This window comes from Grus americana, chromosome 7 (genome assembly GCF_028858705.1).
Source record: "Grus americana isolate bGruAme1 chromosome 7, bGruAme1.mat, whole genome shotgun sequence".
Lineage (NCBI taxonomy): Eukaryota > Metazoa > Chordata > Aves > Gruiformes > Gruidae > Grus > Grus americana.
The window spans coordinates 14,263,413-14,276,351 of NC_072858.1; the positions used below are offsets into that span (position 1 = coordinate 14,263,413).

Sequence of the window (12,939 nt, forward strand, 5' to 3'; positions counted from 1 at the left end):
CCAGCATAACCATGATATGGTCCAAATTCATGGCCAAACACATCCTAAACTTGTGTCCAATATACACACACATACAAAAATAAATTTGATCCTGAGCAAATGCTATTTCAATGTTTTCCCCTCCACACCTTCAAAGCATGACTTTCAGCATTTAAATGAAGTATTTCCATTAACAGAGCTTAAAACCAGAACAAAAATATCAAGAGAAAGAGGTCAGCTCTTCAGAGGTCCATCACTCTGTATGAGCTACACCACCTTAAGCAGGGCTGGAGGACCAGGAAACCCCTCTCCTGCTGTGCTGGTCTGTGCCCCGCTGGGATCATGAGGCACAGGGTTTCCTCTCCGCTTGCTAGCCTGCCTCTCACATACGAGCCTGGGGAAAGCAAGGGGACTGCTCTTTTGGGGAATCGGTCACGCCAGAGAGCTAACACACAGCGAAGGCAATTGGATCTCATTTTTCCTGGTGGCTATGCCCTACATTAGCTCAGTTCAAAGCACCTCTCCTCCCCCTTCCTTGCTTCTCCTAGGTCAGTGGTGACTCATCTGTACTTAATGGAGGTCTCCAAGGCTTAATTCATTATCTGAAAAGAGCTTTGAGACCATCAAGTGAAGGACGCTAGAGAAGTGCAAAGAGGTAAGTCTTACAACTCATATCCATCTGCCATGTATGTGACTTCGTGGGTTGTTTTTTTCTCCTTTTATAAAAAAAACAAAATTTGCACCTGATCCTAGAGCAAGAAGGGAGTCATTCATTCCCTCCGCGCTTCCCCTGTGATGTATCCCCCCCTTGCTGTCTCATGTGTAAGGGTTGGAAAAAGGAGGTCTGACATACCTAACAATCGAATTTGTATGACTGCGCCGTGTAAAACGAAGAACATCCAGAGGGGCTGGGAACAGTCCACGCAGACCTGCATGCCAGTGCCGGCACCGTTGTGACTCAAGTGCAGCTCGCCATCTGAATTCACCATAAATCCCAGGATGTCTCCGCTCTGGAGGGGCACCACGACTCGGCAGATGGCCCAGAACTCCTTTCGGTCAACCAAGGACTCGGGGTTATAGGGGAGGTCGCTGGGACGCAAAGTGCTGGGGTCGCAGGACGTCACCCCGTAGGACAGCGTCCCCGTACGCACAGCATTGGACTTGTTGATTTTGACAAAAATGGTTTCGTTGATCCGAAGGGGTCTGCTGGTGAAAACCAAAGTCCTCTCCTCCCGGGCGTGCTCCAGACGGGCCACGGTTTGGTCATCGAGGATTTTGACATGGGGTCCCCGGAGGTGGTGGAAGCGGAGGTCGCTCTCCAGCTGGGAGGGGAGGAGGTGGGAGTGCTGGGAGTTGAGGGAGTTCTGCGGGATGGGGCACGTGGTGGCCGTCACGTGGAAGTTCTCCTCCTGCAGGTTGAGGTCACACAGGCTGACTGAGAGGCGCGTGTCCTCTGTCTCCCGCCGCAGCGAGGGCCGGCGGATGGCGGTGAAGGAGCGGGGCCGCAGGCAGTCGGGAGGAATGATTTCACTGTCTGCAGGGAGAGAGCAAACAAAAGAGGGGGTCACTTCAGAGGGAATGGAAACATCCAGGGATTTGCAAATCGCTATCGGTTTGATTGATACGTTTAAAAGGGAAAATCAGAGACCTGCTGCCATTAATAAATTTTCCCCTTTAAAATACGGAAGCAGAGTATCATAAAATGTATTTGCAATCGATTGCTGTTCTTGTACTTTCCCCACCAGCATCACCATTTTCAGCTTCTGAGCAGGCAGACTCAAAAATCGATGGAAAGAATTGACCAGGGGAGGATCTCCTTGGAGAGGGGAAGCAGAGGGTAAATATCTGAAATACACCCTGAACATACCAATCAATATCTATACAGGCTCTGAGATTTCATGCCCTCTTTATTGTCTACAGTAATTCCCATACATTTAGGAAATAAATATCAAACTACACATTTTTTTATTTTAAAACAAATGCTATGTTCCGTTCTAATTTATTTATCATCATATGAAATTTAATTAATATTCCCAAATACAATTAATCATTAGTGTTCTGGTGCTCACTGCAAACCAGTACAGATATGGATTTCATAGTGCAGAACTTGGGAATGTGCAGTTTTCTATAAATAACATATAATCATTTATTATCTCCAAGCCAAATAATTAAAAATCAAATCCACGGATATGTAACATAGAAAGATGATGCTTACACATTCAAATCCACCAGTGGAAACAGAACTGCACCTTATCCTCTTTGCTAGTCTCACCTGTTGTTTCAAGAGCTAATCATCAATTTAACTGATTCTTTTTCTAAGGAACATAATCACCTCCCTTTAATGCCTAAATTACTTTTATTTAACATATCCTTAGCTACGCTGTTGCCATAGAAATTTTAAAGAGCAATATACTGAGAAAAAACATTATTTAAACAGATTATAAAAGTAAGCTGAGATAAGGCAAAGATTTATACTTATGCCTGACTTTCTGAACTCTGAGGGGCCCATGGCATCAAGAGACAATTCACTGTGAGAAAATTGAGCATGTGAGTAGTTCTCTGCAAATGCTGTAACACGCTATGACGCATACTGCCGGTTCCTCTGCGGGAGCTACGCCTGAAGACTGTTCTGGCTTCCAGCCTGGGTCCAAAGGACATGAGGTGGGACCACCCTGTACAACCCAATCGCCCGCAGGTGGTACAAAACATCACGGCCAGACCCCAGCCCGGCACCGGCCGCAAACACGGCACAAAGTAGAACGACAAGAAGAGGCAGAGGAGCAGAGACTCGTTCCTAACCCACCCGCTAGGACCTAGGTGGGCACCTCTTCCAGCCACGTATCCTCGGGATTTTCTTTTACAACAATAAAAGAGCAGGAACTCAGGTTATCTGAGGATTTTCCCGATGGGATGCACCCTCTCCCAGTACACCAGAGTAGTGACCCTGTACCGGTGTGCCAAGGAAAAATGCCAGCTACTGAATAACCAACATCTCCTGCAATATCTGAGGTCTGACTAACAGACTTTCCTGCCCTCCTCTTCTGGGAGCCCTGACAAGAGCACACCCACACACAGTTTGGCTTCAGTAGAGCTCTTTGCTTTGCTTAAACTGGATTATTCCAGGCTCCTCTTTAAATAAACTGCTATTACAAGGGAAGCAGAGTCTCAAAATAAAAATGGGCTTTGTTTCTCATATTTGATTTTTCCCATACTGGTATTTCAGCTTCTCTTCACAGAAGTTAATTAAAGAAAAGGAGGAATAAATAAAATCAGAAATTACCCCGAGTAATTTAGAAGTGGGTCGCATTAATGCTTTGTAATATATGGGCTAGCATTTGCATTGCAAGTGCTCCTGCTGGATAGAATTCAACTTATTTTACCCTCCTTTGGCTGGAAACCCACACAGGAGAACAAATTAATACTGGCAGCTGACAACGATCTTTTGGTATAGGTGAATGGGTAGAGACCTTTTGGAATAGGAACAGAAGGTCTTCTCTATTTTATTCCCTGTAACTATGCATGTGCAGCCTGGATGACAACTGTGATGTGTGGGTGGCTTGCAGCCAGGGTTTTGAAACAGCTTGTTTTCCACCAGGATGCTTGCATTTCCCTTTGGCTGCTGGACAAAATATCTTTTTCCATCTGAAAAGAGGTTAAGAGAGATGGAGTTCTTCTGCACACAAGACACATGGCAGTGATAGCAAACCAAGGTTACACATCCAACTGTTTTACTTAAATTCATCGGTAGCTCAGATGCCTGGCCACATAAGGGATAAGATGTCTCAAACATATGGGATTGACTGTGATACTTAGTTCATTAATGTTTGCAAATACCCATGGAAGAAAGGATTGCGGTTTACTGGTATCTGAAGTGGGTTTGCGAAAATTTAGAGAGATGAGTCTCTAAGAGATGCTGGTCTGCTCCAGGGCTATATGTTTTTATAAATCACAAAATACCCAGCCAAAGAAGAAAAAAAAAAAAATCCCATTGAATATAAAGTAAAACAAAAGCGAGATTCATCTTTTGAGGCGGTAGGTAAGTTGGAAGAGATGTGGAATGCCATTTATCCAAAATAACCAATAATGGCCAAGGGCTAGGAAAGAAAAATTCTAGTGAAATGTGAAACAAATGAGGTGACTTTGAGCAGTTGCTTTCCTCAGAAGATACCCAGGAACAAGTTAGTTTCTTCCACTAAAGCTCCAGTTGTCACTTTATAAACACAGACCAAGCTGTTCGTGCTGGAGTGGCCCTTAACACAAGCCATGCTCCTGCAGAACATTCACAACTGACCTTTAACGCCTACAAAGGAGGGACTCTCCAGGTAGGAGTATTCAGGCACATTTATGTTTGCAGACAAACCTGGAGCACACATCAAAAAGATGAAATGGCTTTATGTGATGAGACTATAAAATACAAAATGGATCCAACGACCCATTACTGAGGAGATCAGCCGGCTTCAGCCTGAAGAATTTGGAAATCATCCCTTCTTATTAAATATTCAAGGTTTTAAAATTTCCTGTGTAAGGCAGTTGGCAGTGTTTCTTTGGGAAAAGTCACCTGGTGAGAGACCTCCCTGGGTGTGAATAGATGGACTCGTGAGTGAAGACCATAGCACTCACTGAGTCACCAGAGCAAACTTTAACCCAGCTGGTTGGGGTACCACCAGCAAACGGGCCACGACCACGGCAGCTCGATGCAGGCTGGCTGCCCAGGTTGCTTTCCAGGGAGGTTTTGCTGAGCTCTACCTCAGTGCACTTATGGTGCCAATGCCAGATTTAGAGACTTAAACTTTCTGGTAGCAATATAGACACAGCTAAAGTGGAAAGGATTTCTAATACAAATTTTCTGCTCCTCAGTTGGAGAATCTGAGACACTGCATTTTTGTACAAGATGTTGAACTTCACGTATCCATTTGTATCTTTTTCTGGCTTTGTTCAAGAAAAAAATGAACAGGGGTTGCAAGGTAGAACTGAAGGGCACTTGAGCAGTTCAGCTGTCTTCTGTTTTCTCCTCCTCTTTAGTATGGTTTATCTGCAAAATTTAGCTTCTCAGCAGCTGATGCCTTACACAGAAAATTAACTTGAAGTATGTTCCTCAAACTCTTCAAAGCTCTGTTTTCCTGCTCAGAGAGCATGGAGGAGCCTCCTGCTTCGTGCAGGCTCAATGAAACTGCAGTAACACTTTACAATAGCACTTACAAGGAGCTGGTGAGCAGGCAGATACAGCTGTAAGTCGCTGCATCCAGATCAGAAGTATTTCACCACCACCTTTTTTTTTTTGAACCACTGCCAAATGTTGTCTTCTTAAAATCATCTATTTCCTTAAACATGTATAGTATGTATACTATTTGTTATAGATCTCACACACATGCACATTTCATATAGCTACATGCACATCCAAACACAAACATTTCTAACCACCAGCATGCAGAGATCATCTCAGCCCCACACAAACCCGAAGGGGATGTGTTGCTGTCAGACTGTCAAATCATTATTTCCTTCCTCTTTTTCAGTACTGTCTGTCACCGCTTGAAGGCTTGACTTCCCAAGGTCATGAGCAGCCAGTATTCACACACCTGTACAGAATCGGGGAAAGCAGAGCAGACTCAGCACACACGCACACACATGCTGGAGACTTGCAGAGTCCAGTAGTTAACTGCAAGCTCTAAGGACACAGATCTCCTCCTCTTGATGAGTTTTCTCAGATTGGTGCAATCCTATGGCCTCACATGAACTGTATTTCTTCAGAGTATGAGGGCTGCAACCTCTCTGCAGAATGAGCTATGGAAAACCTAGTCTAAATAAATCAAACTTGAGACTTATTACTACCAAAAAAAAACCCTTAAAATTTGGGGACTCAGAAACCTAAGAATCTATCCCCTTTCTAATGATATTACAACCCAGGAGAGAGAAATGCTGAGAAAACAAGGAACAACTCAGTCATTCCTTGCGTCTAGAGAACATTTCTGTCCTCAGCTACTCAGAAAAGAGAAAAAAATTTGGTAAGGTCAGAAACATGCTGGCATATTCCTTCCCTTCCCGTGCACAGCCCCATGTTCTTTCATTCCTTCTGTTCTTTGCTTTATTTCTTCACAAATGCATTTTTCTTCTCTTAATCCCTTACTTCACTGGATAGTAGTATTTTTAGTGAATATTGGTGCTCATTGTATAATTTCCGTGACCGAGGAACCTCAGAGGTGCTAAGCTACCAAAAAGACATCTTGAAGTCAGTGGCCCCACAAGAACATTCTATATAAGTATACAACTGCAAAAGGATGTATACTGTATTATTCCCACCGCACTGGAGGGGCTCCATTCCTGCTCAGGAACACAGATGAAGGCTCCTTTTCCCACCATCAGCACTGCCTGTCACGTGGGGTTTTGCAGGGAGAACAGCTGGCTTTCCAACACCTGGAATCTTGCGCCATCTCCTCCATGGTCTACAGCACACTTATGCAGCTAACAGTCCATTTGGCAAGACTTTGACATTGCAGGGAGATGTGTCTGAAATATGAGGCAGATGTACCACGCCATAAAATAACATTGCACTCAAAGGCAATTGGGAAAAGCAACCAGTCATAAGACAAGAAATGAACCTGTGTTTCTGGAAACCTTCTGTCACTCACAGCCTCATACTCCCCATCGTGGGAGTGCAGGTATTAATCCCAGCTCAGCTGCCTGTCTTGTGAACTCTGCTCGTGTCGTGCTGTGGCAATCTTTGCTCCCTTGATGACTCGGTCCTATCAAGCTGATGTATACTGCTGGGGAACTGCCATGCTTCGGTGCAGAAGTAACCGGAACAATTTCTGTATGTTGTTTATAGCTCAATTTATTATGTACTTTAAGGTGACTGAGGAGCGAAAATTCAGTAAAATGGACACAAATTATATTCTCATTTATCCCTCCTAAAAGAAGGATGAAGATCATTGTGACTGGGGGCAAGGAGCAGTACCCGTTCACAAACCCTTTTGGTTACCAGCTTGCCCAATGTGTGTATGGCACCCAGTCTGCAGCACCACCTCCACTGGTAAGAAGAAGAGCAGCCGTGGCTGGGTCTGGAGAACCACTGAGTGGCCCTGGGTTCAAAATCCACCCAAACTAAAGGGCAACTGGAAGGAGATCTTCATGCAGCCTGCTGTACTCATGGTGTCTGAGACATCCTCACCACCGTGAGATGCACTGCTCCAGGGTCTCTCAGGCTCTGTCACGTGTATCTTAACTGTTTTATTGTACCAGGAGAAGCTAAGCAAACAGGAAAGTGAAAATCACCCTTACTTAAAATAAACACAGGAGAAAAATTGAGAAGTGAAGAAAGCTGAGGCCACGCTTCCAGTCATTAAGAGGCGAAGCTCCGCTTACAGAACACATCCAAAGTGCTCTCGCCTGCTGGCGATGTGTCTGAGCAGACACTTGTAAAACTATTTGTTTTTCTGCAAACTTGTACTCTCCGTGTGAGGTCTGGAGAGGAGGCCGGGCTCTGCCGCGCTCAGCATAACGCTGCAGAGACCCACGCTCCCAGGTGGGTGCTTCTGCTGTGATGCTCCCCTCCCTCTTGTTACTGTTAAATCCTGAATTTAAATGACCCGAGACCACTCCATTGTGTTTATTTCTCATGAACCATCAGGTGTCAGAATGCAGCTTCTCGGATCATGCCGAATGAAGCCACTTTTAGAGTGTTATTGTAGCATGTGGGAGGCGAATGTTTAAAATCCCTCAAAGGAATGATTCAGACTAAAAAACTCCTTTGCCATATACTTAGGAATTCACTTCTACAAAGTACATTTCCCTTTATGAACAACCAAGCAATCAAACTGCCTGAGTTACTGCCTCAGATCAACCATTCCTTCTCCTCGAAAACGCCCACATCAAATCAAGGATGTCAGTAAAGTAAACACCTACTTATACAATACCTGCATATGTGCATGTCTCTATTTCATTGACAGTATAAATATCCCATTTAAAACAAAGCTGCTTCCTTCTGCTCTCACTGCTCTGGCTCTCTTTTAGCACACGCTTACAGGAATATATGCAAAACTACAGCCAACAGACAATTTCACTTGTACCAGCTATATATGTAAGATGCTCAGGCTGCTCTTTAAGAGACAGTAAAATCTGCTCCGGAGCAAACAGCATCTGAGATCTGGACTCAGCTGCGGGGCTCTGCAGCAGAAGACACTCCTCATCATGTAAACAGAAAGGATATATAAATGCTGAGTGGGAGGCAGGAAGAATTAATGTTCTTATTTTATAGACTGGAAACTGTGGGATGGAGTAAGCTGTTCAAGGGGATAGATGACTCCTCTGGCAGAGCTCTTAAGTGAAACCTCTTGGGGTTTAACCCAGTGCACGACAAGAACACCCCATTTTCCACGGTACACCCTCTCATTTCCTAACTCTCTGTTCAATGCCTCATTCTCTACCTGCTGATCCTCTGCTTCCATGTGCAGATTGCTCCTCTGACCTCAAAGCTCAACCTACTTGGGACTCCTCATCCATTATGGGATCCCAATGGTCAGTATGGAAACCACAAGCTTGGTATCACCACACAGTCAATGGAGAGAAAACACACGTTTTGTCTGCATTCCCATGGTTAAAGCAGGAGTTAGTGGCTACATGCAAATTTTGGCTTCCTGCTCATTGCAATCTGAAAGGCAAGATCATGGAGCAGATCCTCCTGGAAACTGTGCTAAGGCACATGGAAAATAAGTCGGTGATTGGTGACAGCTAACGTGGCTTCACTAAGGGCAAATCATGCCTGAAATTTGGTGGCCTTCTATGATGGGGATAAGGGAAGAGCAACTGATGGCATCTACCTGGACTTGTGCAAAGCATTTGACACTATCCTGAACAACATTCTTGTCTCTAAATTGGAGAGGCATGGATTTGATGAATGAACCACTCCATGGATAAGAAATTGGCTGGTTGGTCGCACTCAAAGAGTTGCAGTCAACAGCTTGATATCCAAGTGGGGACCAGTAACAAGTGGTGTTCCTCAGGGGTCGGTATTGGAACTGGTGCTGTTTAATACCTTTGTCAGCAACATGGACAAAGCAACAGTCAGATCGAGTGCACCCTCAGCAAATTTGCCAACAACATCAAGCTGCGTGGTGTGGTTGACACGCTGGAGGGAAGGGATGCCATCCAGAGGGACCATGACAGGCTTGAGAGATGGGCCTGTGCAAACCTCATGAAGTTCTACAAGGCCAAGTGCAATGTCCTGCACTTGGGTCAGGGCAAGAGTGGATTGGGTGGAGAATGGATTGAGAGCAGCCCTAAGGAGAAGGACTTGGGGATGCTGGTGGACAAGAAACTCAACATGACCCGGCAACGTGTGCTTGCAGCCCAGAAAGCCAACCATATCCTGGGCTGCATGAAAATAAGCATGACCAGCTGGTTGAGGGAGGTGATTCTCCCCCTCTACTCCACTCTCGTGACACCCCACCTGGAGTACTGCATCCAGCTCTGGGGTCTCCAGTACAAGAAAGACATGGAGTTGTTGGAGCAAGTCCAGAGGAGGCCACAAAGATGATCAGAGGGCTGGAGCACCATGGCAGCGGGATTGGAACTAGATGATCTTTAAGGTCCCTTCCAACCCAAACCATTCTATGATTCTATGATTCTATGATAAATATCCTCCCTTGGCTTACTGGGATTATCACGGATTTCTTGTCATGGGTTGTCAATGCTGTACCACTAGTACAGATAAAACATCACAGCAAAACAAATTATAAATAAACAAACAAAAAATCCAGATTCTAAAAGAATGTGAGCTCATGTGCTGCCAGCATGAAGTTGAAATATTCAGAAAGAAAAAATACAAACCCCTGAGCTTTAGGGAATTGCAGCTGTTTTTAAGCCAGAATGAATAATTGTGGTTTCCAGGCCAGCTTAGTAATTGAATTGATCATCTGCATATTCTTCAATAAAATCTGAGGAATGAAAGCATACAATTTCATACATGAGTAAGTCTATAGGTGAAGGTACAAAGGTTGAGAACTGACTGATAAACTGTAGTTTTGGGACATGTGCTATCTAATAAAGTGCTCTGAACCAGTCTGATTCATAGCAAACATTCATACAATTCTGCATAACATCTGTAAGCATGTCAAATGGATATGAACATATGAGACAGCACAAAGAGCATAACTAGCCTCATAAAATTAGAATAAATTACTGTTTTCCTTAGCAAATATGAATGTTTTGAAAGAGCCTGGCAGTAGATTGTGAAGAACAAACTTCCATACGCATGCTATGGGTGTGGATTTGTTTTCTTTTCCACAAAAGCTGATGCTCAGAGAGAGTCTCCAGGGTTCTGGCAACATCTGTGTTACAGACAACACGTTTTGGGTTTCGTTCAGGAAGGCTCATTCAGGATATACCTAGCTTCCCCAGTCAGCTGTCCTGAAGGCTGACAGATGTCCTTCAGGTTGAAGATGTGCTTAACTACTGCTACAGCCACCTCTGAATGTTGGCACGTCCATGTCTGGTTCCCTTTATTATGCTCATGAGTTTTCCATTTGATGACTCCTAACTGCCCATGAAGTCAGAGAAATATGGTTTGAGCAGAAATCAAATGCCTTGGGATTTGTGGAGACCACCTAAACCCCATTATTCACTCCTTCATCTATCTCACACACATGAAGTCTCTGAATTTTACTCCCACCCTGATGCAATGATATCCACTTCCATTGCCCCATGCCTGCTAGCTTCCATGTTCAGCTATTATTATCCTGTTTGAAAACCACAGTAAAATGATCATCACCTTTAGGATCATACCTACATTATTTTAATCTCAGTTTTGCCTCTCCCTGTAGAGCGCTCCGCCTTTCCTTTCCATTTCCTCTTATTCTTTCTGCAGCTGGAAAATCTTTTATTACTTGTTTTAATTACCTCTGTAAGACTAATTCTTCCTGGACACTGCCAATTATCACTTTATCTGATGATTCCTGATCTTTAAGATGTAAATTTCTCTGTGGAAAAGTTCTTTTCTAATTCTTCTTCATGGGAAATTAAGGCAATAATTGCAATTCCTGGTTGTCTAATAACTTTATACAGCCCTCTTCTCATATGCAGTGACTCCTGGCACTATCATCCCTTTTACTCTCCTTTTCTTCTAGAAATTTTGACCCTCTTATCTCACCTATACAGATAAGACAGTAGTCCACCATTGCATGCAGTGCTAGCCCCACAACTCCACTTTCATGTACTGTGTGGCAGATTGCCATGGGCCCTCCAACAACTCTATTTCCAATCCTTCTTACGTTACTGTGCGAATGTTTCCATAGCATCTCAGTGCTCACAGCCAATTCCCAAGCTACATCAGACACATCCCTTCATCCCCTGAATAATCTGACAGCAATTTTCTTCAAAACAAGTACTTTCTTCCTCCTTCCCATCCATCATCCTCCCTCCCGTGGTATTTATGTATCCTGCATTTATCCTTTTTCACTTACTTTCATTTACCCCTGAGCCTTCATGCAGGCGTGGAGATGACGACTCCTTCCCCAACTTCTCCCCACATTTCCCAGAGAAAGGCTCCTACCATCGCTGACAGTTTTCAGCCAGCTGCTCAGGGAGAACTCAACACACCAACAACCACCTCGTCCTTGCCATGGTCTCCCCAAGGTGCGGCATCTTACCCAGCACCATTGCTTATTGACCCGAATGAACACCATTGGGTCTTCTCTCTTTTCCTTAGGAAACCCAGAAATGCTGCTGCCGATCACCATCCTGGGCTCACTGCAGTCCTGTTTGGTCTGGCAGGGCAAAATGATAAATTGCCTGGATATCACAAGGATTTTGCTGCCCCACATCACTAACCAGAGCAAAGAGCACAACATTTTCTAGTGAAGACGCAACCTGTGAAGGGCAGTGATAATATGTAATATTTCAGTCAACTGCCTGAAGAAAAACTAAAATAAATTGGAAAGATACAGTATTTCAGGCTAACCTGAAACAAAGTGCTCAGTTTATCTTACTTACTTTTATAAAAGCAAATGAATACTGGACTGAGAGCTTCTCTAGTTGAGTTCTGGGGCTTGTTTGGAAATCACTGTTGCATTTTTCAAGATTAAAATGATATTTCAAGATTCAAAGTTGAAATATATCATTTTGAAAATAGTGAAAGAAAACAGCTAAAGTTTGCCAAAACTGTTTCAATTTTTCAGCCGCGACTAATTAAGTTTACAAATCATCTCTCCTCCTCCAAGCTGGTTCCCCACCTAAAGATTCAACCACTATATTTCTGCAAGAATGCACATAATGTTATTTGTCCAGGATATTCGCTTTGTTTTAATTTCTAATGTCTCTTTCTTGGAGAATTTCCACCCCCAGAATTCAACACGAAAAAGCTCTCCAAAAATTCCTGACTTATTTTCCACATGTACAAAATGACAATGCAGCCACTACCCCCATCTGCCCCACTCCTGTTCCCAAGCTGGTGCAGTCTGCAAGATGCACTGTCCCAATTATGCGCAGAAACAGTAAATCAAGGCTTTGTTTGATGAGCTTGTTTTAAAACAGCACATTTATTGTGGTCTGCACCAATTCAGAACACAGCACGTGTTTAGGTCTGTTCCATTTCATGACAGCACTTAAACATCCACTTCATCTCAATAAGTTTTTGTATCTCTTCAAAGGCAATGGGACGTACACACGAGCATATCAGCAGTCCCAAATCAGGGGCGCAGGGTAAGGTTTAAAAACTACATTTCATGTCAAAAAGTTCTTGTGCCACACTTGCTCTCCATCGCTGCCCCATTGCATCCTGCCAGTGGAGTGAACAGCAGAGGAGATACTACCTCAAACAGTAACCCTAAATCAGTCGCTCTAGCTGTCACGGCTGGACGAAATTAGCGGGGAATCAGAGAGCTGATGCCTGCTTCTGCCAAGGTACGTAATTGAAAAGTTCATGTCTTCAATAAATTCTTCATCTATTCTGTCACAGCAAATGCCCCTTAG

At 44.0% G+C, this 12,939-nt stretch overlaps 1 protein-coding gene across 3 annotated transcripts in view; it reads right to left on the minus strand.

Moving 5' to 3' along the window:
* The window catches only part of NEURL1 (neuralized E3 ubiquitin protein ligase 1), a 162,978-nt gene that overhangs the window by 16,898 nt on the left and 133,141 nt on the right, over positions 1–12,939 (minus strand). For all 3 annotated transcript variants that reach the window (XM_054832549.1, XM_054832550.1, XM_054832551.1), the window contains exon 4: positions 833–1,513. In XM_054832549.1, the coding sequence (XP_054688524.1) occupies positions 833–1,513 (681 nt within the window). The remainder of the gene's footprint in view (positions 1–832; positions 1,514–12,939) is intronic.